Below are 27,779 nucleotides of genomic sequence, written 5' to 3' on the forward strand. Positions count from 1 at the left end.
CTCAAGCCTTCACAAATGTCTTTCCAATTATGCGTTTTCCAACAATACCTGCTCGAAAAAGGCTTCTTGTAGATGTTCATGGAGATTCCCAATTCGTCGTGTCGTGCACACAAGGCTGGAGGTATACGATACTCCAAAGTCACACGATGTCGTCAACCTCACAGTTCCTGACGTTGCCTCGTTACGAGGAAGTCTCGAACTCTGCGATCGCAAACACGCCGAAAAATGCCGTTCCAAATCGCAGTGGCTAGCGGATGCTGCACTGTCAGTGAGTGTCATCAGAAACAATTCACCACCAAGCCTTTCCCATAGCCTGCATGAGTAGTCTCGCGCTTCCAACTGCATGACCTTGCGTGGCACCAGGTCGACTATTGGAATCCTGCACGTGTGCATGGCGTCGAGATGGCAATCTTCTTCCACATCGTAGTAGTGGCCTTACAATTGTTGGAAGTCCAGAGCATGGGCAAATGGAATTGATGATGCCAGATGGGCAAAAGACGGGCTTCGACATACCAAGTCAACAATATTTAAACTCGCACATCCAGTCATGTTGGCGACAGTCAGTCAATCAATCGATCAGTCACTATCTCGCTCGCCACGATCATCCATGACACCGTGTATCCCACAACGCCTCTCCCGCAAATCTACCTGAGTACCGGCAGTCTTGAAACTTCTGCCATCAGCCTGCTTAGGGAGGCGCAGATACGACATGTCCGAAAGATTCACATGGCCTTCGTACAGACGGTACTCTTCCGCAGTATCGTGGTCGTTCCGCAGTGCCTATTGTACTGCAAGCCAGGGGGTCTTCAGTACACCAAGATGCTCGGGATTCTGCCCAGTTACGTCTAGCACAATGTCTCGATTCAGATCAACGATATTCGCCGTCGCTCTCCTGACAGATATCGATTGATTTCTTTCTGCCATAGATTTCCAGTGGGCAATGGCCTGGATCTCCTTACGAAGTAACTTCGTCTATTAGAAAGATAAGTGCAGCAGAAACCAGTCGATAGTTGTCACCTGAGGATCGCAAAATCCGAGCAAAATCCGACCTTTCTAAGGCCTAAGCTTGATCTCTCACCTGGGCCGCTCTGGAGCAGATGTTTTCACGACTCAATGTTGTGTCGAAACTGCATGCCAGTTTGTCGTTGCGTTTGATAATTTTTCGAGTCATTGCAATGAAGACCTGATCGACAGATTGGGTGTAGTCTGGGACAATCTGATAGCTCAGTTCGGCCAAACCCATAGAGGCGTATACTCTGTCTCGAGGGTCGGAGGTTTTGCAGTGACGCGAGTGAATGCGCAGCTTCACAACGTCTAAAGTACTAGACCAAATTATCTTAGCAAAAACCTTGGACTTCCATGAAGGTTGACCCTAAGAGTCATTCGCTGACTCTTAGTGGGATGGATCCCAAGTGCCGTTTCGAAGTGAAAGACAGTATGGCGGTTTGGTGGTGTTCGCTTTCTTGTGCTATAAGGGTGTGTGCAGCGCGACACGGTGGAGAGCTTGTCACGAGTGTTGGATCTAAGAATTGATTATCTTTCTTGGTCAGGTATTATGTCCACATACGCCATGACTGTATGCCTCTGCTCGACAAAAGTCGGGCAGACCTGCATTCCACAAGTTTGTTCATACATAACTTGAACGCATATCCAGTGACGACCTTTAGAACCTCTGCTCCTGAACGCCAATGCTTACCTCAAATACTGAGACATATCCTAGACGCCCACTCTCGGCAGCGGTGGTAGCGTGTTTGGGTCGTACCTTTCCATATCCTCATCTTCCTCTTCTGAGTCCATCTCTTCCCTCCTCTCCATCTCTTCTGCATCCATCATATCCTCGTCCTCGTCCTCAGTCCTCTCTTCCATATCTTCCACATACCGCTGCCCTCTCGTCCTCGAGCTAGCTCCACTCTTTCCGTTCTCCCAGCGATCAAGGCGGCGTAATGCTCTACCCAGCATCTTGCCACGGTAGTAGCTCTCCTCGCCATGATCGTTGACTTCGCCACCAAAGTCCAAAGGAACAAGGCCAGCAGGCATGGGTGGTGGGGTGTTGGTGCCATGATCCGTATCTTGAGAGTTGTGGCCAGGAGTGTTGTTCTCTTCGTCTGTGTCGTAGCCATCTGCCATGCCTTTGCAGCGGATCCAGGCCCGCATGAAAGGATTTGCCTTGCGGCGACGCTTTGCAGCAGCCTTGTATTCAACTCGTAGGCCGCGATCGAGGATCACATCGACACGTCGTCGACGATACTGCTCGACGGCTAGTTGGTGTTGCGTGAGGGGACGCGTGCGCTTGTGGGCTGGGTCTGAACCGTTCAATGGGAGGTAGAAGCCGTGTGGCCCAGAGAAGGTGGGTGCATTGCCAGAGGGTGATTGCCCGTCTTGGGAAGCGCTTGCGTCGAGCTTTGAGCGGAAGTTGCGGGGCCCTCCTGTGCCGGTTTTAGTACGCGACCAGTTGCCACGACCAGGGCCTTTGCTAGGAGCTGGTGTAGACATTGGCGCATCGTCATTGAGAAGCGTATTGATCCGCATATTTGGTGTAGCTTTAGCAGGCGGTGAGACTGATCGTGTGCGATCTGTATCTGACGGATAATCTCGCTCTATGATGGACTTGCCTAGCTTTCCGCGACCTTTGACAGATCCTGTGGTGTTAGCGATGCTATCAAGTGTGAAGGCCATCGAGTTATAGCTTACCGTTTGGTGTGGACTGCCTATCTCTACCAGGTGTCGAGGCGCCGTCGTCTGCCACAACCGAGAAGACAGGGTTCTGATTGAAGACTGAAAAAAGAGTCAGGGTCCAGTCCGTATCTGGCGCAGTATAGTAGCGCAGGAGATTTCCTTGTTTTTGGAGGAAGGTGAAGGTTTTCTGGCATATACTAGGAGACGTTTGAAATGAGCGAAACAAAGGTTGCACTTACCCTTCTTGTTTGTGCGCTTTGGTCCCGTCACGACAGGAGCCATGTCACTTGCCAATATAGCTATCCTCTCCTTGCGTTTGATCTCGCCGAAGTTCTTCTCATCATTTGTATCCACATTCTCTGCTAGCTCCTGTTCTGGGGTCAAGAAGTCGAACGCTGGACACTTGATTGGAAACTCCGCCGTTGCAGGGTCATCAGCTGGGCCGTATTGTCCTGGTCCAAAGGGGTTCTCTTCTGCAGCCTTCTTGGAGAAGTCGCTCTCGAGATACCACCACATGAGCCATAGAAAGGCAGTTGCCCTACTCCTACTGCTCAGGTTCGACCGCATGACGAGGTCGAAGAAGTCGCGTGGTGGGAAGAAGTGCAGTTCTGAGATCTTGGGCGCATATTGAGACAGTACAAATATCAGGTTGACAGGGTTTGTTCGTGGTATAGGCGCAGACATGATCTCTTCGATCGTGCTGGGCTGCTCTTGGTCTTCAGTTGCGCCTTTGAGGATCGACTTCAGCCGTGGTGCATCCTGCAGCTGTTTGTATGCGTTTGGATCTTGGTGGGCTTGGAGGGACGGGATCGAGTGGTAGGTTCGTAGCTGTGCTCGCATCTCGGGGAAGACTGATACAAGTTAGCGTATACAACGCACACGCAGCGCTCATATCCTACAGTTGAGGGTAGTGTTCATGCGCCCCACATTGACCAGCAAGCACACCATGGCCATGTTGATGGCGGCCGGGCGCTCTGTCAACAGCTTGTCCTTCAGTATCTTGCTGCACTTGCTGCTCTTCGCCATAGCATCAAGGTAGATATCTGCGAACGTATGACCACCCGTCTTGTCTGATTGCTTGGTGAATGCGCGCGTGTCGTCCTCGAAGACTAGCTTGAGGAAATCGTACTGGATGTCCTTGCGCCATAGCGGTATGCCATCGTCCTTCTTCAGGTGCTTGATCTTATTTCCACTGTAGACAGATGACACACTGCCATTCGCATTGCGGCGCGTTGTCGTAGTGGTTGCTGTGTAATTTGGTATGGCATCAGGATCGGCGGCTGTCTTCGAGCCGTCCTGCGACTGCGCTGCAGCTTCACTGTCATCAGGGACCGGCGTGTTGGCCTGCGACGGCGAGGGCTTTGTATCGTCCATGCTGGGGTCTGCTGCGAGAATGTGTCGCAAGCTGTTCCTGGAGTCGGGCTCTGGAGGCGGCGCGCTCGCTTCCATGGCTGCGGTCGCAATCGCCGTTGGTCGTGCAAGGTTTCGAAAGAGGTAAGGACAGGTCGCGTCGCAGCTTCCCAGCTCTCAATCACAAGTGTCCGATTTGATTAACGCGAATCGCAGGGCCATGGGTCAGAAACGTTGAGGAACCTTGGAAGGTCGACACGAGCCAAAGCTTCTTGCGCTAAGGGATCCCTCGAATAAGCCGACCCATTTGCGGGAAGCATCACGAACGCCTCAGATGGGTCGACCTATGACGTGCGGCCTAGAATCTGGAGAAAGGATCCTTGACAGCAACAACCCCAAAATCCGCTTCACTCAAGACAATCAAGACAATCAAGACAATCAAGACAATCAAGACAATCAAGACAATCAGGACAATCAAGACACAAACAGCTGGTGCACTACTCAAGTGCTAGCGGAAGGTTGAGATCGATACAATTTTGGGATGTAGGCTGAGGAAGGGCAGCATGCAACATGGTAAGTGGATGCATCTGGGTTGCAGAAGGTCAGCCGTCTCCTTAAAATTGCCGTCGTAGCGTTGCAGTGCAGTACGGTTTGAAAAGGCTGCCTAAAGTAGTCAGATTACTGGTGCTACATGGTGCTACCTGTGCACAGAAAGACGAAAGGAAGACCTTGAACAATCACATGCATTCACAGGCCAAGCGAGTCTCAGCCCATGGTAGTCTATCTATCTAGCTAATCATCTGCTCGAAACTGTGCTTTTAGATGATTCCCTTGCCCAAGTCATAACCGTCACCACAGATCCAGGGGTATTTCCTTCGCTCAAGCCTTCTGTCGTAAAGGCTCATTAGAAAAGGGTAGTTGACCCTCGAGAACGCCATCTATGTGCGAGACTAACCAGCAAAACTTTTCCATCGTCAAGGTATATCGCGTGATGCTCTCTGTTTTGAGAGCTATGCGACGGGAGACAACGAAGAAGTGTCGCCGTGGGGTATGGCCGGGGAAAGGAACCGCTTTTCCGTATGAAATGACAAAACAAGTCGCCAGCGTGGAATATCCGGAAAACGAGATCTATGGCTCCCCAAGCAGCATGCTTTGCAAGAAGAGCGAAGACATAAAATGTTCGTAATGCATGCCTTCAGAGGGAAGGCGGATGGCTCTGCCATCTATGCTCGAGCTCGACACACTGTTGTCGAAGGGTATCGTAATGCAGCGAAGCTCGAAAATAGGCAGATCCGCAGTAAACACTCGCTGTCTATATGCTGATTGGGGTATGAGATTCCGGAATCCGTGTCGTTTCGAAGTAACCGAGAAGGACTTGCGAGGAAATGCTCGAAACAAGTAGAGAAATCACAAAAACACGTCGCCTAGCGTTGCGGCACGACAGTCCAGGGTGTCATGATCGGTCCTAGAGAGGCATCGTCGTGCGCCGAAAAGTGGGCGAATTTACCACCAAGAGTTGCCGCCAGGGCCAGATGGGTTGCCGTAGCCACCACCACCGTAGCCGCCGCCGCTGCCGCCGCCGCCGCCCATGGGAGGTGGGGGACCGCTGTAGCTAGGAGCACCGCCGTAGCTGCCTCCGTAACCACCCTGCTGAGGAGGACCTCCCCAGCCACCAGCGCCGCCGCTGAAGCCGCCACCGCCGCCCATGCGACGAACGTCACGGGTAGCAGCGTTACCGCGACCACGACCACCGCCGCGGCCTCCACGGCCTCCACCGAAGCCAGAGCCCTCACGAGCGATGGACTCGAGGAACTGAGGAACCTCCTGGTTGGCCTCTTTGAGCAGCTCAATAAGGTCGCGAACAACTCCACGGTTGCCACGGTTGAAGAAAGCGGTAGCGATACCAGTGTTTCCGGCACGACCGGTACGACCAATGCGGTGGACGTAGTCGTCAATGTCGGTAGGGAGATCGTAGTTGACAACGTGAGTAACATTGGGAATATCTGTTTTTGAGGTGTAATTAGTACGTGAGCTCGTGGAGGTTGTCAAAGAAGTGATGAAGAGTGTAGGGAAAGGGAAGAGGGGTACTAACCAAGACCACGGGCAGCGACAGCGGTAGCGACAAGGATGGGGCAGCGTCCGGAACGGAACATTTCAAGAGCCTTCTCACGCTCACGCTGGGTGCGGTCACCGTGAATGGATGTGGCAGGGAATCCCTGGTTGATCAGGAAGTCGGAGAGCGAGTCGGCCATGCGCTTGGTCTCGACAAAGATCAGGGACAGACCAGCACCGTGGGTGTGGAGGATATCAAGGAGAACAGAGCGCTTGTCAACGTCCTCGACGTACTCGATCTTCTGTGTAATGTTCTCAGAAGTGGAACCAACACGACCGACCGAAAGGAAGATGTACTCCTTCAGGAAATCGCGGGCAAGCATCTGGATGTCGCGGGGGAAGGTGGCCGAAAACATGAGAGTCTGACGGCCAGCAACAGGAGGCATGTCCTCGCCCTCGACAATACGGCGAATCTGAGGCTCGAAACCCATGTCCAGCATGCGATCAGCCTCGTCAAGAACAAGGTATTTGATGTTCTGAAGAGAAATGCGGCCACGCTCGATCAAATCGACGAGACGACCAGGAGTAGCAACGAGGAGATCGCAGCCGCGCTCCATCTGGCGAAGCTGGGAGCCAATGTCGGCACCACCGTAAACAACACAAGGACGGACCCAAGAACGGTAGGCGAACTTGCGGGCCTCGTCGAAGATCTGGGAAACCAACTCACGAGTGGGAGCCAGAATCAATGAGGTTGGGTAGGCCTTGCGCTGGCGGCCGTAACCGTAACCACCGTTCTGCTGAGCGGGGGCAGCGACAGGGCCAGTCTTGAAAGCCTGGGCGAGAATGGGGAACAAGAATCCACCAGTCTTACCAGAACCAGTCTGGGCACAAGCCATCAAGTCACGACCAGCCATGACGATGGGGATGGAGTACTTCTGGACTGGGGTGGGGACCTTGTAGCCGGAGAGCTCGATGTTGCTCAGCAGGTGCTCGTCGAGAGGAGGGTTGGTGAATCGAGTGACGGGCTCGGGGACACCCTGGCCAGAGGCCTCGACGGGGATGTCATCGTACTTCTCGAAGTTGATACCAGTCTGCTGCTTCGAGGGATCGTTGGGGACACCGTAGAGCTCGCGCTCGATACGGGGATTGGAGGGACCGGGGATGTGCTTGCCATCCTTCCACTGTCCATCACCAGAGCCACGGGGAGCACCGCCGCCGCCTCCACCTGGTTTGCCGTAAGCATTTGGGTCGAATTTGCTGGGTTGTGTGGCACCCCAGCCTGCGCCATTGGGAGTATCTCTACCTTGTCGGGGAGTGAAGTTGGGAGCACTGGCCCAGTTACCGCCGCCGCCGCCGCCGCCGCCGTTCATGGGAGGGGGGCCGCCGTAGCCGCGACTGTCATCTGTTAGCAAGCGCCCTTTTCTCAAAGGAGATGTGTAGTCGTACCCGCCCTGCTGAGGGCCAGGGCCCCAGGCGCCGCCGCCAAGGCCAGGACCGCCGTTCATGGGAGGAGGGCCATCCATAGGAGTAGGACCGCCGCCGGGGCGACCGCGGAGGTGAGGAGGGATGTAGGCAGAGCGCTCCTGGTGGCCGAAGCCGTTCTGCTGGGGAGCGTGCTGGGAGTCGTTCAGGTTGAGCCGACTCATGTCGAGTTGTTCAGCCATAGTGAAGGATTGGATTATGGTGATCGCTTATCGGACTCGATGTTGTGGTGGAGTGTCGCAAATTACGAGGTTTAAGACTTCTCGGCTGGCTCGGCGGTGAGCGACAGACAAAAAACTGATGGACGTCTGGGTGACGAACGTGTAGACTCGTAGGCAGAAACGCGCCTGAAACTCGCTGAGCAGGAACGAGGTAACGCCTCTTTCCTGAAAAACGAGAATGAAATGAGTGTGAAGACCAAAAGAGGGACTTCACAGAAACTGTGTTGTTGAAATCGTGCAATACACACAAGATTGTTGTTTGTGGAGGGTTGGAGAAGGAGGGACGGCAGCACTGATAAATTTGAAAGCCCTGAAGAGAGGCGGCTGCGCTAAGCCCGCTAGGGCCCTCGCCTCTCACCAAGTGGCAACCCGGTGAAAATGGGCGGTGAACGTCACTGTTAGGTATGCTATATCATATGCCGTTCAACGTGTCGCTCCAACTTGCAGCGAAAGACGACGTGGTCAGACATTTAGTTGTCGTGGTGCGGACAGGTTACGGCGTGAAGCATCACTTGCGCTCATCTTTGGCTTATGGTTCCGTGCTCGCACAGGGCAAGTTCGCCAGATCTGCGCTACTGCCCCAAACAAGCACATGCATTGCTGTTGTCCTCGAACGTGAGGGTCTTCGACACTGCTCGGGTTACACTTGATGCCTGACAATACAGCCAGATAGCTTCAACAACGATTCGCAATCTCGTGGTCCTCTTAGATTATATGATAATGAGCGCACTTTCATTTCGTCGTTTCTCATCTACGCCATGCTCCTCTGCTTAAACCCACCGGAGGTGCTGGCACCTCCACGCGAGCGTAAAAAAAGAGCGCAAACAGCGACAATAGCGCCAATGAAGAAAATTTTTTGGCCCCAAGACAGACCATCCTCCATGATAGCAGAGCCAGGAATGGCTGGGATGGGGACCTTGCTGCCTTGGCTGGTGGCAGGAGTAGTTGCGACATCAACAGCGCCGGTGGTCTGGTCTGCGGTGACATCGAGTTCGGTGCCGTCATCGCCTGCGGTGCCGTACAAATCTTGAACAAGGAAATATCAGCAGCTCTCCCGCATGTTGCCAGCTACGTTGCTGGCTTAGAGTTCCGCGTGAATACCTTCCGCTGGCACCTCGAGCTCTCCGCTCTTGGCGATCTTGACAGTCTTGACGGGCTTATCGCCAGATCCCTTGGGGACGTTCTCGATCTTCTCGACGACCTCGTATCCCTCAAGAACCTCACCGAAGACGACGTGGCGGCCATCGAGCCAGCTGGTGATGACGGTGGTAATGAAGAACTGGGAGCCTGGAGGAAGTCAGTGGATGTTTGTGCGTGATCGAGCGCTGACATAACCTACCGTTGGTGTCCTTGCCACTGTTGGCCATGCTCAAGAGACCCTTGCGGGTGTGCTTGAGCTTGAAGTTCTCATCAGGGAACTTGGCGCCGTAGATGGACTTGCCACCGGTACCGTCTCCCTTTGTGAAGTCACGTTGGGGGATTTAGCTGAGCCTTCAAAAGCGTGTAGGGTCTGACATACCCTCCCTGGATCATGAACTGCTTGATAACGCGGTGGAAGGTGGAGCCCTCGTAGCCGAAGCCCTTCTCGCCGGTAGCAAGGGCACGGAAGTTCTCAGCGGTCTTGGGGACGGTCTTGCCGTATAGACCGATGGTGATGCGGCCGAGTTCCTCATCGCCGTGGGTGATGTCAAAGTAGACCTGGTGTCGTTAGCTTGTAGTTCTCAGAGGAGCTACAGCTATGTTCAAGGACTGCAATGCGTTGTAGCCAACATAGCACACTGCTTGATTCCAATTGACGTGTACAAATACCATGTAGCAACCAAGCCCCCTACGGCACGAAATTGAGTCCAGTACATACCTTGTGGGTAATCTTAGGTCCCTTGGTAGCCTCAGCGGACTGGGCAAAGAAGACAAAAGTAACCGAGAGGATCAGAAGCACAGAGACGAGGAATCTTTGAAGGGAAATCATGATGCCTGGTATGTCTCTTCTGCAAGGAGAGGAGGCTGCGGGGTTAAGTAGGTGTCGAGTCCCTGGAATGGTGGAGGAGCACTCTTTGTTTCCGAGACGTGGTCCTTAGCCGTCTAGCGTGAAACCACGCCGGGGCGGTCGCACCTCTGCCGGAGTGTGCCCGTGCATCATTCGAGATTCGCGATCCTCGCGCAGGCACGGTTACAGATCTTCAACACCACCCAAATAGCTGCCTGAGGACTGTCGGCGATATGGTGAGCATGCAATTGGAGGGCGAGGAGGGTGGGCTGACGGTTTCTAGGTGTTTATCAATGGTTTCAGTTTCACGGAGGCGACACTCGTCAAAGTATGCGCACCACCTCCGTCCGCCGCATCGAGCGCATCGCGAATCTAACGCTCCTGCAGCGCTCGCTCGAGAGCTTTTTTGGCATCGGCCCCAAGGTGTCGCAGAAGATCATGGCTAAATTCCACATCCACCCTTGGGCCAAGGTTGGCGCGTTGAAGAACGCAACCGTCATGGACCTCACAGCCGAATTATCGACAATGAAGATCGAAAACGACGCGCGGCGAGAAGTACAGGACAACATACGCAGATTGAAGGATATGGGCACATACAGAGGAAGGCGGCACGCTATGGGTCTGCCTGTACGAGGACAGAGGACAAGAACACAGATCAACACTGCAAGAAGGTTGAACAAGGTCGAGCGAGGAGGCTCGGGGCGGGTACAGATGTAAGGAGGAGCGTATACCAGTGTATAATACTGTACATGGAGCATGGAACGGCGTCAACGATACAATTCAAAAGAACTATTTTATGAACACACGGTGCGTTCAAAGAACCGTTGACGATAACAAGAGATTATAGGGGCATGCAAGAGCTTGCAAAACGCAATGTTGGAGTGGATCAGGTACAGCCGTTCAATAACTCAAATGGAGCAGGGCAGCTGCAGAAACCTCAAGAGGCAAGTGCCAACAGCTTAGCGCGGCTGCCTGCTGATATGTTTTCCAATGCGAACACCACTGCAACCTCACACGTCAATTTCCACGATTGAGTCCTACAAAATGGAGAATGATCTTCCAGTGCTCATCATTGGAGCAGGCATATCTGGATTGCTGCTCGCACAGCAGCTTCGTCAATTGAACATACCTTTTCAGATCTTTGAGCGTGACAACGACTTTTCGACACGAGGGTCAGGCTGGGGGCTCACTTTGCACTGGTCTCTACCTGCTCTTCGCAAATTGCTCCCCGAAGATCTCCTATCACGCCTTCCGGATACATACGTTGATCGCGCCGCTGTTGAGCGCGGTGAATCGTCAACCTTTCCTTTCTTCGACCTCACCACTGGTGAGAAGAAGGGCGCGAGTCCACGAGCCGGAGAGAATGAGAGGATCAGGGTGACCAGAGAAGGACTGCGACGACTACTGGCTACCAGCATTGACATTCAGGTACGCTGTGGTTTCCTTTTATAGGAACGGCAACGAGCTGATATGGTTTTGTCTAGTGGGGCAAAACTTTCAAAGACCTGTCAGATTACACGACATCTGTGGGCGCCCACTTTGCAGATGGCACAGAGTATCGAGGTCGCATACTCTTTGGCTGCGATGGAAGTCATTCACAAGTACGGCGCGGACTCTTTTCATCTGGAAAGTATGACAACCATCGGATACCGGTATCCATGTTTGGTTTCGCGATGCAGATGACTGCTGCACAAGCCAAACCCATTCGTGAGCTTGATCCATTCTTCTTGCAGGGCACTGCATCTGCAAGCAATGTGTTTATGTACATTAGTTGTAAGTCTCGACTCAGAAATACACTGAATTTTTGAAGCCAGAAGTGTTGGAGCTGACCAATGCCACATCTCAGTGTTGAAAGCACCTCAACATTCCGAGAAGGATGACGAGGACTTCGTCTACCAGATTTGCATCTCTGGATCAACCGACAGAGAGCCTTTCCACTCCAAAACGATCGGAGCTGTTGAGCTCACCAACAGTGAACGGATTGCAATCATCAGAGATATCGCTCAGGGTCTTGCCGAACCGTTTCACTCTTTCCTGTCGCTGGTCTCCAATGACACCAAGGTGCAAATATTGTACCTCGATGACTTCGAGCCTCGAAAAGAGATGTTTGCGGCCGGTACATACACCCTTGTGGGCGATTCGGCTCATGCCATGGCGATGTGTAAGCCTCGATGAACTACAGAGCTAAATCACACAAAACACTGACTACATTCCCAGATCGCGGTGAGGGCGCAAATCATGCTATAGTCGACGTACTAGAGCTGAGGAAGATAGTCCTGTCAAAACTTAGCCCTACTGCTCCAAATCTTCGATTTGCTCTCCACGAGTACCAGCAGAGTGTAGCCAAAAGGACGCTACCGGCAGTATTGGCCTCTCGCCAAGCCTGCCTTGACGCACACAATTGGGCAAATCTGACTCCAAAAAGCCCATTGCTCACCAGACGGCAAATGATCCTTGACTACGATGGTTGATACATCACGCCAGACCGACCATAGCCGGCGTCACGCAGCAACAATCTCGTACATGCGACCAGCGGCCCGAATTAAACATGTTTCACCCTGAGCGTGCATTTATACGAGATGTTTGTGCGCTGTGTAACGCATGTCAGCAAATGGTGCCTTGGTGCGGGGCCTGAACCTATCACCAACGGTCGATTTGCAGCCTTGCCAGGCAACTTCCATGCACGGATAGAACCGATCATATGAAAGTGCAAGAATATCAATCAATTCTGCAGGGAAAGCAGGTACCAAGAGACGTGTCTGCGACTTTCGCTTGAACGTACACCGAGGATGGAATCTTACGAATCCTTCTCACCTCCTCCTACTCATTGCAGATTCGAGCTTCCGATAACACGATCAGCGAAACCATTGCTTGAGGCTTCTATTGGCTTCAAACAGCTCTAGAGCCAACATGGCCGCCAACATCAAGGAAGCACAGCCTACAGTTACCTCAACTTCGCTGAAGAAAGGCAGTGTTGACGATGCATGGTCATTCCTCCACAAGCACAACAACGACGATTTGACATCGAACATCGTGGATATCAAAGCGTTGCGTCGAAAAGTGGACTGGCGTATCGTGCCGCTGATGTTCGGTTGCTACACCATGCAGTTCCTCGACAAGGTCATACTCAACGTAAGTCGCCCCCAGTTAGATAGTATGGTCCATTGTTGACTTTGTACCAGTACGCAGCTGTCATGGGCATCCAAAAGGACCTCCGTCTTGTAGGCAATGACTTCTCGAACATTGCAACGTTCCTCTTCGTTGGTCTACTTTGCTTCGAAGCCCCAAACAGTACACTCTTATCAGCCCAACCTTGCTGTTCAGTCTGACCTCCATTAGTCTACTTCCTCCAGATGGTTCCTGCCGCCAAATGGCTCGGCGTCAATGTCGTCCTCTGGGGCGTTGCAACCGCCAGCGGTGCCGCAGCCACATCTTACCGCACGCTCCTAGTCTCCCGCATCTTCCTGGGTATCTTCGAAGCCACCATTGGTCCCTCCCTCCTCCTCATCAGTTCGCAGTGGTACTCCAAATCCGAGCAAGCGCCCCGCTTCTCATTCTGGTACTGCGGCCTCGGTTTTGGACAAATCATCGGTGGCGCCATTTCTTATGGCTTTCAACACGTAGCACCTGGAGCTGAACTTGCTGGATGGCGCGTCATGTTCGTTGTGCTCGGGTGTATGACCGTCGTCATTGGACTACTGACGCTGTTGCTTGTGCCAGATACGCCGATGCAAGCACGCTGGCTCACTGACGCGGAGAAAGTCGCGCTGCTGAAGCACGTCAGCGTGAACCGGACTGGTATTCAGAGCAGGACCTTTCAGCCTAAGCAGATTTTGGAGGCATTGACGGATCCGCAGTTGTACTTGATGGTTCTTGCTGTGATCCTGGTACGTTCTTCCGCGGTTTGCAGACCTTTGTCTATTCTAACGATCCACAGCTGTCTGTATCCAGCGGCGTCGTAACCACATACTCAGCAACACTGATCCGGAACCTAGGCTACAAGCCCAAGCAAGCCGCTCTGATGAACATGCCATCAGGAGTCGTCAGCATCTTCTTCACCATCCTGGTCGGTGTCGGCATACGAAAGCAGTCGAATAGGTGGCTATGGATTATCTGCTGCATTATCCCAGCGTCAGTACTTTCGAATTAACGTAGTCAACGCGGCTGAACCATTACAGCATCCTCGGTGGAGCCCTAATGTCCTTCCTTCCCGTCTCCAACCGGCGCGGCTGCCTTGCTGGCATCTACCTCGTCAACGCCGTCGTCGCCCCCCTACCCGTCCTCTACGCCTGGACAGCAGCCAACATCTCCGGATCTACTAAACGCGCCTTCGCCGCCGCCATCGTATCCGGCTCCTTCAGCATCGGTAACATCATCGGCCCGCAGACTTTTCAGGTGAGAGATGCGCCGGATTATCGACCTGCGAAGCTGGCTGTTATGGGTACGCAGGCGGGTTGTGCGTTGGTTACGGTGGTGTTATATGGGTATTATCGGTGGCAGAATAAGAGGAGGGATGCGAAGAGGGGCGAGGTGAGGACGGGGGAGGAGGAGTTTATGAGGAAGGAAGTTTGGGGGACGGGGACGGATCGGGAAGATGGAGAATTCAGGTATTGCTATTAGGTTGCTGTGGCCACTTGGGATCGAAAGTCGATGGTATGAGGAATGTGTGGACTCAAGGCTATTGTACTGATAATGGCAACGGCAAAAAGACAAGTCTCTCATGCTCACAAGACCTTCCAAGGCGTCGGTCGAAATGATACTGTGTTGCTGATCTGGACGCAAAAAGACATGCTATCCCGAAATATGTCGGTAACATCGTTCATCGTTCTTGCTAAGAAGCAAATTCCTGTCCCTGCGATAGACCTTAAGCTCAGAGCCACAACTAACACTTTGAATCGCAATCGTCCTGGCCCGTGTTGTTGCCTCTGAGGCCTGCACGACGTGAAGTAGATAGACAGCAAAGTCTTGCTTGGAGCGAGGTTGGCTTCTGAAGATGACCTGATCTGATCTTGTTGTTGTGCAACTAATCCAAAACTCTCATCAGGAATTGCAAACTGATGAGCCTTGGCGCCGGCCTTGTACTCCGGAGTGCTGATGACGAATTTGAAAGCTCTTGTATTCGTGGAGGCTAGGCGAGTTATGCCATCGTAGGTATTGCTCTGGGTCTTTGGGGCCGCGAATGGTAAGACCCTTTGAACGCTTTCGATCTCGGCCGGTGGGTAAGCGAATGGCTGCTGATGGGCCAATCCGAGCGGATAATGCGCGAAGCTTGATCTTGTCAACGATGTGTGAACGTCGACATATTCGGTGACGGTTTGCTCGTTACTGAAGTCGGGAAGACGACGTAAGCCCAGATACAGGTTGTATTGGCTTGTCAACCATAGCAGCTGTATTCAAGCCAATGATGGAAGGCAGGATCGGCAGGTAGATACAAGAGTCGTACTTGCCATCGTGATGGATAGCCACCATTCCCGTGTTGGGACTTTCGTGCTGACTGACAAACTCATGCGGCTGCGCTTTGTAGAAATTGCGTCCACCAACAGAAAGCCGTAGCTTCCCTCCAGCTCGAAGTCCGACTGAGAATTCGATAATCTCGATCTCTACTGGATTAACGGCGTGTTTCCCCAGCTTCTGATCCGGGCCAAGATCAATGGCTTCATTGGAAGAAGACTCAGAGTGTCATACGGTCTGCTCTTGCTATGTGGGTATGTGCCACCTGTCATTGTTACCATCGAACACCGCATACAGCGTGCTTACACGCAACTAGATGCATGATTGTGAGAAGTGCATTATTTATGGTTTTAATTCAGTGCTCGGAACTGATACACTTGACTTTCCCGCTCTATGCGCTGAGCAACTGTGGGAGACAAATTCAGTCAGCAGTTAGCGATTGGAGTACGAAAATCAAAGCAAGGTTTTCAGTACCCAAGAGTTCGAATACGTGGCTAAGTGCACGACGCTATTAGATCGACATGAGGGTGCCAGCTGCTTGAAGGAGTACCTGGACGATACCGCGGAAATCGTGACATATCTAGGTCCCTGACTGCGTTCTCCAGACTGATAGTTGGCCTCGCCATTCTTCAGGATTTGTGATTCTCCCAACAGGCAGAAACGAAAGCGACGAATCGATTTTGATATGGGAAACTCGTCGCCAGGTTCCACTGGACCAACACCATGACACGATACGTGGGACAATTGTTTGCTGTGTCTTGCCATGACACCTCGTGGCCCATGATCAAGAGACTATTTGGCAGTATTACCACTGCGTGACGATGCTTCTGCGCATTCCACGGAGCGACAGGGATAGTTCCTTTGGATGGATGACGAATGCCTCCAGGTGCTGGGCATCCAGAGCTCGGCTGCTCGAATTGGGTTACGGAAGAGCCCAGCAGTGCTTCAGTCGCTCTATGCCACGCAGTCAGATTCATGGCCCAGATACACACATTCTGTACCCGACATCCTCATGAGGCTGCGATGTTTTCCCTCGCAGCCCAGATTATTTGCCTGCAAACTAGGTTGAGAGGGGGGGGGGGGTTGCTCGGCGTTGATGTGGATACATGCACCTTGCATCATAAGGTATTTGGGGAGAGCACGGAGCTATGTTGTGGTCAGCTGTCTTTTCCACGAGTTTTGTCAAACTCTCTGGTAGACTTGATTCGGGGCGTCGCTGACCATGAATGCATAGTGGAGCAGGCTTGCATTTGGCTAAGATCGTTAAAGACTTGGACTATCAGCGAAACATTGGCATCAGTCATAACGATCCGTCACAAAAGACATGGTCAACGACCATGAGGGTATTATATTCACTTACTCTAAGGTAACGCAGAGTTCCTAACTTTACTGAACCATCAATACCATATTGTGTGACGTTAACACGGATTATAACCGAATGTGCCACCATTACTAAGCGCGCCACTCTCTCAATGTAGCAACCATGAACGCTGGGTTAGAAGTAGACTTAATTGTTACTGACATCTTGACATGGAAATGGGGTTCAAGTGTAAAGCGCGTAGATTGTGGTGTTGCTGTAACCCGCTGCTTAGGTCTGTACCTCGGAAATATTGCATGAGTGGTTTGCTTCTCCTGATCTAACAGCTGTGCTCATTATAGTCCGAAGATAGGGCTGTAGCACTGCATATCGGCTCCAGAACTCGGTCAAAATGGTGTTCCACAACCGTATCGGAGAGGCTGTCAGAACCCAAATCTGACCCACGATAATTGTACACTTCAACAATATCATGCACGGAAGCCACATGGGAGGCCCCAGACGGTGAGAGATGGTGAGGTGGTACATGGCGTTTCTCTCGGGTATTGCTATCTTGGCGTGGAGATGAGATCTTCTGGAGATCCGAATAGAGCATCTGAGCAGGAGCCACGCCGGTTGTTAGTGGTGGTGCTTGCGGACGAGATCTCAGCAGAAAGCTGTGCGGCCCCGGAGCAAAGGTTGTTATGTTTGTAAACTCTCGCTGGCAGAGTGTCCCAAGCTGACCGCTGCGATGATCGATGATCCAATGATATAGAAGCGAACTAGGTGATGTTCTAGAAACAAATGGGTTTGCGCTCGGTTTGCAGCTGCTGATTCTTGGGCTCTGTCAGCGGTCATGGATGTCTCCGGTATGTTCACGTTACTTTTGATGCGGCAAGGTAGAGAGCTGTTGTTCTTTGCCTGCCTGGTTAACAAGAGTACGCGTTTTTGTGGGGGCAATGTTTTTGTCCCGAGAGATTTGTTCAGTCAGTATTCAGTACCTCACTGAGAGGCAGCGTCTGGATGCTGGAGTGCCGATGTAAGTGTTCGAAGAACTGAGAACATGCACTTGGCATGACCAACGTAGATGCGGAGAAGCGTTTCGCAGGGTTGTTCGGGAATCTTTCTTCCTTGGTCACCGGCAATTTCCTGTAGTGCACCCGAACAATCGAACTGTAATACCGAAGGCACCAATATGACCTGCATCTGGGGTCGATCTGTTTGTCGTGCTTTTGCTACGGCGTCTGCCTCAGGTTACCGCTGCAGGGCGGCGAGTATCTGAGGCATGAGCGCGTTCCGTAAATAGACCTGCAGCTTGATCAGGCAGTCATCGCTGCCGCTTGTTGTACTTCATTTCCACGCAGAGGTTGTTGGTGACACAGAGACAGAAGCAAGAGTAAAATGTCCCTCGCTTGAATCGCGGTCGATGGTGTTTCTGGCTTGGGTCAGCAAACTTGAGCCATCGCTAGTCGAGTGCATTTGCGGGCTCCACACTAGCCGTGTGTGCCTGAGATGTCAATTAAAGTTTGCTCCCCAAATCTGGTGAACGGTGTGAAAGTCGTCTGGCCTCGCTCACCGTTAGCAGCTGAAGTGCGTTCATCTGCAGCGAGCCGGCCGTTGAGCGCACAGCTGCATGGTTCGAGCTCGAAAGGGGATTAAGAACGGGGTGGAGTGTGATTCGGAGGTGATCGACGTGCATGCGGGGTTCGTTCCTTCCTCATCTCGGGTGTGCAGAAAGCTTCGAGCACAATTGCCTACCTTGGCATCATCAAACAATCGAGCCATCAAGAGACGTCGGGAGTCCGGCCAATGGCGCGCCGGCGGAGAAGCCAGACACATGGCCCCGCTCACCGGCGCTGCAAAGTGTTTCTGTTTCCGGGTCGTGGGCTCGTGGGCCAGCAGCACTGTCGACGCCATCAAGTCACTTCGTGTGTCGAGCAGGCCGGGTTCCAGCCAACAAATGACCTGCAGAAGGGAGCTCCGCTTGTCAGCTAGCGATGGCGTGCACGCTGAGGGCCGCATATGCAGGCTGCTAAGTGCTCTAGGGCGATAGCTGCCGGTGCTGTATTGCCTGGCTGTGGGCCAATCAGGAGGCTGTATAGCCTCCTACAACAAGTTGACAGCCAGGGTCGTCCACACGGTTTCATCTCAGGTGTGCACGCGGACAGCACAATTGCTCCTGCTGGCAGTGTGTCGGACATGGCCAGAGGGCCGGCCTGGATGCAGGAACCCACTGCTAGCTGTGCCTGCAGGCCGTGGGTGCGGAATGCAGCAGATGGCCTAAGGTTGAATTAAAGATATTTTGCGTCGCTAGACTCGCCGGACTGCTCTCCTGCTCCTGGGCGCGTAGACCGGCGAATGGGTAGTGCAGATAGCGGGCTCTGGCACCTGACTACGCATCCAAATTTCTCGACGTCCTCGCTGATCCGCACGCCTCCTCTGATGGCGGGCGGCCACGACTCATTCTGCGAGGCCAAGTGCTGACGAAACTGCTGGACCAGCTGGACCAGATTGCCTGCCCTCTGCCAGAGACACAAAGGGTCGCGGAAGACACAGCGGCTCCACTCCTGCCTGCACTCTCGACATTGGCCATAGGGCTCATCCCGGTCAGCCAGCTAGCCTGGTTTGAGACGAGCGTTCCATGGTGAGCGACGCAGCCATGCTCCAACAAGCCCAGCAAGCAGCTTTCCACGCGCACCTCTCTCCCGCACACTACCAAGACGAGCAGCACCACCGAGACCACGCTCCCGTCTCTCTGGCCGACTCGATCCGCAGCCTTCGCGAGCCCACTGCGCGCCCACCCTCCCAGGACGTGCCGGCCACCGACGACGAGCAGCGCAGCAGTCGAGCAGCAGGGCGTCGCAAGCAGGCCCCGACTCCGCTGCAGCAGACGGCGGGCAGCCCTCGTTCGCCTAACACTGCAGGAGCTGCGGCCTATAACGACGAGCCACGCTCACCGCGCGAGAGGCTAGAAGCGCTGCTCGAGGAAGAGCACAACCACACAGGCCTACACAGCAACACGGCCACACCCACTGCCTTCAGCCACTCCCCGCGAGCCCTCCACCCTCCTGGGCATGCGCACCAGCTGCGACACGCTTCCTCGCCCACACTGCCCACCGCCGGCAGCTCCTCTCCAGCCATGCCTCCCCCATCGCGGCCCTTCCGCCCAGAGACGAAGCCCACCACTCCCCCGCGCAACCTCTCCATAGACTCGGCCGCATCCTCCGTCACGTCCAGTGCCTCCGCAGCGCCGCGACCAGCTGCTGGTCACTCGTCTCGGCCGTCTCAGGATGTGAACACCGCCAATCCGCCGGATATGGCTGCCCTCATGGCCGCAGCAGGCTCGCCCGAGGCTGCGCTGCTTGCAATGTGGAAGGAGAAGCAGAGCCAGGCCAGTCACAACCAGCAGCTCTGGCGGCTAGTCGAGAAACAGCGAGCCATGGTCATTGGGCTACAGAAGGACCTCGAGCGTGCACTCAAGGACAAGGATCGCTACCGCAAGAAGATGAAGGAGTACGCTGAGCAGGCACAGCCAGTGCCTGGAGCACTGCAGCGGTCTGACACCTTCGATTCTGTTGTGGGACGCGAGCACAGCGAATCACCGGCACCCAGCGAGAGACCTGAGGAACCTGTCAAACCAGCCGAGTCAGCTCCGGTTGAGCACAAGGCCGCGCCTCAGACACAAGGGCAGTTTGCGACACAACTGTATCCAGAGTCTCAGCTACCAACATCGCCCGCTCATTCCTTGATTGCATCGCCTACTGCATCGAGCATAAACTCAGCAATCAACTCGCCAACAGACTACTCTGTCAAACCTCTTGCCCTTGGCAACAAAGGGCTTGGGCTAAACGCTGCACTGCAGGAGAACACACTCGACTCGCGAGTAACGGAAAAGGCTCCACGGCCTGTGACCCCACCACGGCCTGACACTGCTACATCGTCAGGCTCCAACGGCACGACGCTGCAGCCACAGCTCGCAGTAACTCAGGCAACTCCAGAGCTTCGTAGCGGCGGTTTCAGCTCTCCTCCACGAAAGCCTGCACAGCCTTTGCGAAAAGCCCCACCTGCTCCTCTCAACCTGTCCAAGCCGGTAACGACGAGCGCACACCTGCACCAAGCGAGCAACGAAGACGACGATGACTCCGACTACGACGATACTCTTGAAGTGGAGGAGATACCGATTGTGGCGGAAAGAGGGAGAAGAAAGACGCGCGAGGACGATGATCGTGCCCGTGAAGCCGTGGCGTTGAAGGACGAAGAAGCGAGGAGCAAGTCGGCGAAGAAGAAGAGTGAAAGCAAGGGCAAGTCAAGATCCACGCCTGTCGAAGCTCCAGAAGACGACCCCGTACCTCAAATGGTTGCGTTGCCGCAGTCATCCCGCCAGTTCAACCCTCTCCAGGCCGGTCTACCACTGTCACCACGCCATCCTCCAGCTGGATCTCTGAACGCTATGCTCAGCCCTACAGCCTCGGAAGGCTCAATGGTAGCAAACAGAAGCGCGTTTGCCTCACCGCTGTTGAGCCCTGGCTTGCCTACCAGTCCACGTCCTGGAGACAGACCGCCCGGTTCACCATTGCCAAGAAATCTCAAACAATCAATAGCATCCCCACCCATGTCACCTACCGCAACCGTACAGCCTGGTTCGCGGACCCTGCAACAGCCGGGCCCACTTCCGCCAAACACGCCTCAATCATACCAGTCACCTCCCGGATCACAAGCTGAGAAACCTACGCAGTCGAAGAGAAGCCCAGACCTGTTGACGGTACCAAACGCGCAGCCAAGCCCTGACTCTACATCCAGCAGTCCGACCCTGAATGATATGCCGGACGCGGAGCACGTATACCGGGGCCTCGTTTCTGAACAGTACCCGGGACTTCTGCTTCCGCCGAATGCACTGCCTTCGATCGAGGTTAAGGTGTTCTCGTCGCGTCTCCGTCCTTCCCGTCTGAGTATCTTAGCCCCAAGGCCACAAGAGGAAGACCCTGTCTTCATCCTTGCGATCTATGCGCGCTCAAACAACAAGCAGCTATGGCGCCTGGAGAAGAACATTGCCTCTCTTCCAGCTTTAGACGCACAGCTAAGGTCCTTGTCCGACTTCCAGGGCAGGCTTCCTGACCGTATCCTGTTCAGCGGCCATGCTCCTGCGAAGATAGATGCGCGAAGAGTTGCTCTTAACCAGTACTTTGATGCCATGCTGGAAACAAACATGAGCGAGAAGGCGGCTTTGACAGTTTGTGATTACTTCTCCACTGACGTTATTGGCGCGCAGACCGGCGATAGGCTAACGCCTGAGCCTACTCTAGCTCCCGCTGCCTCTGTGCCGCGTACCAAGGGCAACAAAGAAGGCTACCTGACCAAGCGGGGTAAGAACTTCGGCGGTTGGAAAGCCCGATACTTCATCCTTGAAGGATCTGAGTTCAGATACTACGAAGTGGAGGGCGGTGCCCATTTGGGAACCATCAAGTTGCTCAACGCTCAGATTGGCAAGCAGTCCCAACAGCAGTCCAATCAGTCGCCGCAGCGCCGAGACGATGGCGAAGACAACCAATATCGGCACGCCTTCTTGATTCTAGAGCCAAAGCGGAAAGACTCAGCCAGTCTTGTGCGACACGTTCTTTGTGCTGAGAACGATGAAGAAAGAGATGCTTGGGTCGATGCTCTGTTGCAGCACGTGGATTACCGCGATGAAACCTCTCCAGTTGAAGCCAAACCTGCTGTTCCAGCGCGCCTGCAGAAGCCCCAGCACAACAAGACCCCTGACCGGTCCCTCAGTCGCGATAGTCCAGACGCCGACCAACAGACCGACAAGCTTCAGAGCCTCAGCTACGACGACACCGTAGCAGCCGAAGCCCCAGTTCGCGGCCCGAATCATCGAGATGCAATGGGCAGCAAACCATCAAGAGGATCTCCCAAGAATTCGTCTTTCTCCCAGGGTAGCATGGGCCATTACCCTGCGATCTCAGCACCGAGCAATGCTACCCCGATACAAAACGCGGAGAATTGGGGCAACAAGCCCGCTACCGGTCCTACCACCATCAAGGACAAGAAGCGTAGCATCTTCGGCTTCAGAGGGCGAGGTGGTTCTTCAGATCTTGCACCCATACAGGTTAATAGCACGCCATTGCCAATCGTTTCGGAAACCAGGGGGCTGCCACCGAACCGCAACGTCTTTGGTATGACGTTGCAAGAAGCTGTCGAGTTCTCGCAGCCTTTAAACCTTGGCGCTCAACTACCCTCGGTGGTCTTCCGCTGCCTGGAGTATCTCAAGGACAAGAAGGCAATCAAAGAAGAGGGCATCTTCAGGCTCAGTGGCTCTAACATAGTCATCAAAGGTCTGCGCGACAGGTTCAACAGCGAAGGCGATGTTCCACTTGTGGAAGGGCCTTACACTGATGTGCATGCTGTCGCCTCTCTCTTGAAGCTGTACCTGCGAGAGCTGCCAGCTTCCATCTTGACTCGAGAACTCCATCTCGATTTCCTCAAAGTTCTTGGTAGGTTGATCAATCACCTCCAACTGAGTTAGCTAACATGTGCAGATATGGACGAGCGTAGCAAGAAGATCCAGAGCTTCAACGTGCTGGTGCACAAGCTTCCCATCGCCAATTTCGAGCTACTACGCCACTTGTCATCCTTCTTGATCGAAGTTGTGGACAATTCTCAATTGAACAAGATGACTGTCCGCAACGTTGGCATCGTCTTCGCACCGACTCTGAACATCCCGGCCCCGCTCATAGCCTTCTTCTTGACTGACTTCATGGATATCTTCGGTTCGCCTCTCGATGAAGCGAGCTCTCCTATCCACGAGATTCGCGCCAACAACACCCACCTTGGAGATGAAGCTATTCGATCTCCGCGCCGACAGATGTTCTCAGATTTGCCCACGCCCGCCTACAACGAGACCACCTTCCAGCAACGCTTCGATAGGCGACCGCCTCAATTCCAGGACAGTGCCCCTCCTTCATACCCAGCACCTCAACCTCCACAGCAACAGCAGGAGCGAGGCCGTAATGGCAGCTACGACTCCGGTTTCATTCCCATGCGACCAAGCTACGATGCTCCGCAGTATGAGCAAGCCTACCAAAACGGCGAGGGATACGGAAGCCTCAACAGCGCTGTCCAGGGCAACTCGAGAGAGCAGCGACAGCGTCGACGTGAGAGTGGCATGCTTCTTATGAACATGGGCATGGGTGGCCAACGCAAAGGATCGAGCGGGTCCAGCGCATCGAGCAACCAACGACTCCGTGAGGATGCCCGCGCAAACCCGCTCATGGTCCGCGAAGAGACCGCATTCGACTAATCGACATATCGCACGATCTACTACATTCTGTCTAATTTCTGAACCCTAATCTCAAGGACCCAGGACTGGATCTGTGGGCTCTGGCATTTATCATCGTTATCGTCCCTTGTCTATTGGATATCAGCAAGCGAAGACAGACCTCACCATCCGGCGTTATTGGGATATACAGCTTTAGCGTGCTTTCATACCTACTTCGCATACCCGCTTGCTCACCGCAGGCACTTTGTTTATACCGTTTTTGGAGGTTTGAATTTGGCTTCGGCCTCCATATTAGGGGAGCGCAGCTTTCGTTGAATCTCATTCGAACGGCGCATATTGGCGGGACACACGACGAATTGAATTTGCTTCGTGGTGCTGGACGTTGTATCGAACTTGAGAAGCCACCTAAGATAGCCCATCTCGAATACCATGATTACTTCCAATTCCGCAAATCGTTAATACAACACGAAACTCATCCATTAACAAAGCGGGCCTTCCATGTGGCCATGATGTATTCGATGTTGCATCGTGAGCAGCGTCACGATGGTCAAGCCTCTTAAGCACCCCCATTCGGCAAGCGCGACGCGCCTTCCCAGCCGACGCGGAAGGAAGGCGCGCGTCGCGCAATATACGAACATTTCGAGTCTCAACGCAAGCAACAAACAACGGCACCGTGCCTCGCCCTATCTCCCCTCCTTTTTTTTTTTTTTTTTTTGCCTTTTACAGCTTCATACATACACACACAATGGCCGGTAACATGCTAAAAGGTGCACCCTTGTAAGTTGCCGCCCACAACTGCACGTTCACCGTCTAACCATCACAGCGGGGATGCGCCGTCTATACCGAGTCGAGCCGAGTCGCAATACAATCCACTGCACACATTTGAGCTCCCAAAGGGCACCGAAAAGAACTATGCACACCAATTCGCCGATATGTATTTCCTGCGGCTGGCGCAGCTGAAGAAGGCTGTAAAGCAGAAGGCGCACGATGCGTGGGATGACTTCGAGCTGGGAGGGGAAAAGACCACATTCGTCGAGCGTGTGCTTGACGTACGGCAAGGCGAGCTGTGCTGGATCGTCGGCACGGTGTACATGGAGATGGCGCTGAAACCCAACGTCCTGGACGATATATCGAAAGAGCATTGGATCGCCGCACCGCCCCCGCGCGAGACCTACGTATCCGGTGGACAAGACGAGATGATGCTGGAGGACGAGTCTGGTCGCCTGCGCGTTACCGGTGAGAGTCTGAGCTCGACATACGTGACGGGCTGTGTACTTGCAGCGCTTGGGACAGAACAAGCAGACGGCACATTCCAAGTCATTGCGACACAATACGCGGACCTTCCGCGGCAGCCTGAGCGGTGGGAGCGCGACGACGCCGCCCTAACACAGGCAAAGAAGCCAAAGCCAACCCGAGGGAAAGCTGGGAAAATAGCGATCGTGTCTGGGTTAGAGATCACAGGAACAGACGACGACGAGCTGTCACTCGATCTGCTGCTCGAATATCTCGCTGGCGAAGCGACGGGGCCACCAACCCAGACTTTAACGAGCTCGATATCGCGCCTCATAATAGCCGGCGACTCGCTGTCACACGCAAGCCCAATCCTTTCACGAGAAGACTTCGCCGAGAAGAAGAGCAAAAAGCACGCTTACGGCTACGACGCCTCATCATACAACGCCTCGCCTGCCGAACGCCTCGACGAATTCCTCTCAGACCTCCTCCCCACTCTCCCCATCACCCTCCTACCCGGCGCAAACGATCCCGCCAACGTCGCCCTCCCCCAACAACCCCTCCACCCAGCCCTCTTTCCTAAGAGCAGACTCTACGCCGAACCTCCCGCGAAAACAAACGAGACAATTCACGGACTAGACGCGGTAACGAACCCATGGGATGGCGACATAGAAGGCTACCGCGTGCTCGGTACAGGCGGCCAAACAGTAGCCGACCTACTGAAATACGTGGACGATGTCGATGCGCTGGAGGTCATGGAGATGATGCTTAGGTGGCGTTGTATCGCTCCTACAGCGCCTGACACGCTATGGTGCTATCCATTCCAGGATGAGGATCCCCTGTTGCTGAAGGATTGTCCGCATGTGTATTTTGCCGGGTGCCAGGAGAAGTTTGGGAAGAAGGTCATTGAGGGGCCAGCGGGGCAGAGTGTGTTGCTTGTTAGCGTACCCAGGTTTAGAGAGACTGGACAGGTGGTGCTACTGGATCTGGAGACCAGTGAGGTTGAGGTTGTGGAGATTGGAGTTGTGCAGCCTGGGTCATAGGAAGTCTCCTCCGCTCGGTGAATGAGGTACAACACCTTCAGGCTATACTTGAGCAAGAGGAGAAGAACGAGGAGGTAAGGAAAGCCAACAAGAAGGAGCTACAGGAGTCAAACAGGCTACTCAAGTAGAGGCTTGACGCTGAGAAGAAAGAAGCGCAAGAGAGGAGGAAGGAGGAGCGCGCGCGCGAGAGGGCTGTGAAGGAACAACAACAAGCAGAACGCAAGGCTGAAAGAGAGCGCCAAAAGCAAGCTTGCGACTATCTCTCAACTAAAAACACTGATACAACCCCAACCATTCGGTCTTGACGCTAGCTGAGCTGAGCTGAGTTGTGCGGAATGACTTTGGGGGTACTCTTGCAATCATGGATCGACAAGACCGTACTTGCTGCTCCATCGTCGTTCGGTCTTGGAGAACGCTAGCAAAGCATTCAAGTCACCCCACTTCCGGGTGCGGGAAATGCCTACTTCGGACGAATCTGCGTCTTGAGGTAGCACGTTCGACGAGTCTTTTAAGCAACCCTTCTGCAAGCGTAGGGTTGAGCACACCTAGCAGGACCGGCAACAACAGGTGGCGTTTGCTTCGTACTTCAACAACCCGCCGACAATCACCCTTATTGCCTTGGCACAGATTCGATCACTGCGTCATCTCCTACACTCAGAGCCTTGCTTCTTGAACTTTGGCCCACCATCTCTTGTGGTTCGCCCAGACCTACCATCATCGATAGGCTCCCACTCGTCCAGCCTAGTGACCACATCAGTCCTACACTTAAAAGCCGCATCCAAGAACAATCCTTCGCAGTCATCTAGGCAAAACGCCCAGATGTGGTTGTGTGTATGTGACAACGCAAATGGAGTAGCGACATAACGCAAGTTGACGATCCTGGAAGTATGCGCTCAACAGAAGGCCTCGGTATTGGTCGCATGTTTGCCAGCCCTGAATACAAGATGGCGCTGGGGTACGCGATTCAACGCATAAATGCCTCGCTGTCAATTACAATCCCTACGTACGTTGTCTCAGACAACTTCTTGGTCTGGAAGTGGCGCAAGCATATGGCCCTTATTGTGAGCAGTGGCACAATGATAGTTGCATAGATGAGTTAAGACATCACTGCCGAGCCAAATTCAAAAAAAATCCTAAGATCTCGAGAGGTGTAGGTCCAGCAGCGTTTAATATCGGCTGTTACTAAAGAGCCTTCTAGCACCTTGTCCCTCCTCGCTACGGAGTATCAGAATAACTTGGAGGACATCGAGGCTTTGGTAAAAGTGTCGAGTGCAAACACGCAAGGATATAGCACACCGACTCAGTATTACTGCCTGATCAACAGCAGAATCACAGAGCATTTGAACGATGCAGGTCTCTGCATACGGACCATTCACTGCGAAAAGGACGCCGTTTATCCAGAAGACTTAACTGGGAACGACTTGAAAGCCATTGAGGATACTGTTCGAAACACAATAGCCTTCCTCGAGCGCCTCGTCCAAACTTTTCTGCCTAACTCAAGACCAGCTCATAACAATCTTGAGGGAACCTCAGGTATCTATAACAAGCACGAACTTAGTGGTTGTCTCGAAACATATGATCGGAGGCACGGCTCCAGCAATGAGAAAATACGCAGGCTTCTCCATGGGTTGGTGGAAAAAAAAAAAAAAAAAAAAAAACTTAATTCCTCCTTTACTTTGGCCAAATTATGCCCCAACCGTATATGTAGCTGCCATCT

The 27,779-nt window shown here is 53.6% G+C and overlaps 11 protein-coding genes across 11 annotated transcripts in view; 6 read left to right on the forward strand and 5 right to left on the reverse strand.

The window, feature by feature from the left end:
• Positions 1-1,541: 1,541 nt before the first annotated feature.
• On the reverse strand, positions 1,542-4,263 carry BU25DRAFT_442043 (uncharacterized protein). Its single transcript, XM_033709271.1, has 4 exons — positions 3,576-4,263; positions 2,916-3,527; positions 2,692-2,775; positions 1,542-2,639 (listed from the first exon to the last, which is right to left on the reverse strand). Exons 1-4 carry the CDS (start codon positions 4,123-4,125, stop codon positions 1,717-1,719), a joined length of 2,169 nt encoding a protein of 722 aa, XP_033558550.1. The 5' UTR covers positions 4,126-4,263; the 3' UTR covers positions 1,542-1,716.
• A 1,107-nt stretch (positions 4,264-5,370) lies between these two features.
• On the reverse strand, positions 5,371-8,082 carry BU25DRAFT_160248 (DEAD-domain-containing protein). Its single transcript, XM_033700706.1, has 5 exons — positions 7,882-8,082; positions 7,525-7,827; positions 7,382-7,473; positions 6,119-7,303; positions 5,371-6,029 (listed from the first exon to the last, which is right to left on the reverse strand). Exons 2-5 carry the CDS (start codon positions 7,740-7,742, stop codon positions 5,530-5,532), a joined length of 1,995 nt encoding a protein of 664 aa, XP_033558551.1. The 5' UTR covers positions 7,743-7,827; positions 7,882-8,082; the 3' UTR covers positions 5,371-5,529.
• A 407-nt stretch (positions 8,083-8,489) lies between these two features.
• On the reverse strand, positions 8,490-9,238 carry BU25DRAFT_442046 (uncharacterized protein). The gene is made up of 2 exons (XM_033709272.1): positions 9,121-9,238; positions 8,490-9,068 (listed from the first exon to the last, which is right to left on the reverse strand). Exon 2 carries the CDS (start codon positions 8,784-8,786, stop codon positions 8,529-8,531), a length of 258 nt encoding a protein of 85 aa, XP_033558552.1. The 5' UTR covers positions 8,787-9,068; positions 9,121-9,238; the 3' UTR covers positions 8,490-8,528.
• Positions 8,863-9,750, reverse strand: BU25DRAFT_348138 (peptidyl-prolyl cis-trans isomerase B; the record flags this gene model as incomplete). The annotated part of the gene is made up of 4 exons (XM_033703184.1): positions 8,863-9,068; positions 9,121-9,238; positions 9,297-9,479; positions 9,640-9,750. The coding sequence occupies 4 exons, from the start codon at positions 9,748-9,750 to the stop codon at positions 8,863-8,865; spliced, it is 618 nt and encodes a 205-aa protein (XP_033558553.1).
• Positions 9,751-10,001: 251 nt separating this feature from the next.
• On the forward strand, positions 10,002-10,485 carry BU25DRAFT_433589 (30S ribosomal protein S13; the record flags this gene model as incomplete). The annotated part of the gene is made up of 3 exons (XM_033708787.1): positions 10,002-10,004; positions 10,052-10,096; positions 10,156-10,485. 3 exons carry the CDS (start codon positions 10,002-10,004, stop codon positions 10,483-10,485), a joined length of 378 nt encoding a protein of 125 aa, XP_033558554.1.
• Positions 10,486-10,812: 327 nt separating this feature from the next.
• BU25DRAFT_348190 (FAD binding domain-containing protein) lies at positions 10,813-12,239 on the forward strand (the record flags this gene model as incomplete). The annotated part of the gene is made up of 4 exons (XM_033703189.1): positions 10,813-11,196; positions 11,253-11,541; positions 11,615-11,929; positions 11,953-12,239. 4 exons carry the CDS (start codon positions 10,813-10,815, stop codon positions 12,237-12,239), a joined length of 1,275 nt encoding a protein of 424 aa, XP_033558555.1.
• Positions 12,240-12,678: 439 nt separating this feature from the next.
• Positions 12,679-14,388, forward strand: BU25DRAFT_424147 (major facilitator superfamily transporter; the record flags this gene model as incomplete). Its single annotated transcript, XM_033708260.1, has 5 exons — positions 12,679-12,900; positions 12,951-13,059; positions 13,108-13,655; positions 13,706-13,899; positions 13,947-14,388. The coding sequence occupies 5 exons, from the start codon at positions 12,679-12,681 to the stop codon at positions 14,386-14,388; spliced, it is 1,515 nt and encodes a 504-aa protein (XP_033558556.1).
• A 1,460-nt stretch (positions 14,389-15,848) lies between these two features.
• BU25DRAFT_424148 (uncharacterized protein) lies at positions 15,849-16,669 on the reverse strand (the record flags this gene model as incomplete). Its single annotated transcript, XM_033708261.1, has 3 exons — positions 15,849-16,171; positions 16,212-16,365; positions 16,580-16,669. The coding sequence occupies 3 exons, from the start codon at positions 16,667-16,669 to the stop codon at positions 15,849-15,851; spliced, it is 567 nt and encodes a 188-aa protein (XP_033558557.1).
• A 3,149-nt stretch (positions 16,670-19,818) lies between these two features.
• Positions 19,819-24,205, forward strand: BU25DRAFT_413616 (RhoGAP-domain-containing protein). Its single transcript, XM_033707072.1, has 2 exons — positions 19,819-23,004; positions 23,050-24,205. Exons 1-2 carry the CDS (start codon positions 19,830-19,832, stop codon positions 23,808-23,810), a joined length of 3,936 nt encoding a protein of 1,311 aa, XP_033558558.1. The 5' UTR covers positions 19,819-19,829; the 3' UTR covers positions 23,811-24,205.
• Positions 24,206-24,534: 329 nt separating this feature from the next.
• On the forward strand, positions 24,535-26,127 carry BU25DRAFT_493669 (uncharacterized protein; the record flags this gene model as incomplete). Its single annotated transcript, XM_033711730.1, has 2 exons — positions 24,535-24,566; positions 24,613-26,127. The coding sequence occupies 2 exons, from the start codon at positions 24,535-24,537 to the stop codon at positions 26,060-26,062; spliced, it is 1,482 nt and encodes a 493-aa protein (XP_033558559.1). The 3' UTR covers positions 26,063-26,127.
• Positions 26,128-26,949: 822 nt separating this feature from the next.
• Positions 26,950-27,779, forward strand: part of BU25DRAFT_424151 (uncharacterized protein) — a gene marked incomplete at both ends in the record, with an annotated part of 1,036 nt that continues 206 nt past the window's right edge. The window contains 2 exons of the mRNA XM_033708262.1: positions 26,950-27,123; positions 27,217-27,595. Of these exons, the coding sequence (XP_033558560.1) occupies positions 26,950-27,123; positions 27,217-27,595 (553 nt within the window). The remainder of the gene's footprint in view (positions 27,124-27,216; positions 27,596-27,779) is intronic.

Source organism: Macroventuria anomochaeta (assembly GCF_010093625.1).
Source record: "Macroventuria anomochaeta strain CBS 525.71 unplaced genomic scaffold BU25scaffold_31, whole genome shotgun sequence".
In the NCBI taxonomy this organism is placed as follows: Eukaryota; Fungi; Ascomycota; class Dothideomycetes; order Pleosporales; family Didymellaceae; genus Macroventuria; species Macroventuria anomochaeta.

Excerpts from the sequence above, each read along its gene's own strand:
- BU25DRAFT_442043 (XM_033709271.1), bottom strand. The coding sequence starts at position 4,125 with ATGGAAGCGAGCGCGCCGCCTCCAGAGCCCGACTCCAGGAACAGCTTG. Across the intron at positions 3,528-3,575 it reads CATGAACACTACCCTCAACT|TCTTCCCCGAGATGCGAGCA; the intron begins GTAGGATATGAG and ends AACTTGTATCAG. Across the intron at positions 2,640-2,691 it reads TAGGCAGTCCACACCAAACG|GATCTGTCAAAGGTCGCGGA; the intron begins GTAAGCTATAAC and ends CTAACACCACAG.
- BU25DRAFT_160248 (XM_033700706.1), bottom strand. The coding sequence starts at position 7,742 with ATGGCTGAACAACTCGACATGAGTCGGCTCAACCTGAACGACTCCCAG. Across the intron at positions 7,304-7,381 it reads CAACTTCACTCCCCGACAAG|GTGGAGGCGGCGGCGGTGCT; the intron begins GTAGAGATACTC and ends ACGGCAAACCAG. Across the intron at positions 6,030-6,118 it reads TGTCGCTGCCCGTGGTCTTG|ATATTCCCAATGTTACTCAC; the intron begins GTTAGTACCCCT and ends CCTCAAAAACAG.
- BU25DRAFT_442046 (XM_033709272.1), bottom strand. The coding sequence starts at position 8,786 with ATGACGGCACCGAACTCGATGTCACCGCAGACCAGACCACCGGCGCTG.
- BU25DRAFT_413616 (XM_033707072.1), top strand. The coding sequence starts at position 19,830 with ATGGCTGCCCTCATGGCCGCAGCAGGCTCGCCCGAGGCTGCGCTGCTT. Across the intron at positions 23,005-23,049 it reads CGATTTCCTCAAAGTTCTTG|ATATGGACGAGCGTAGCAAG; the intron begins GTAGGTTGATCA and ends TAACATGTGCAG.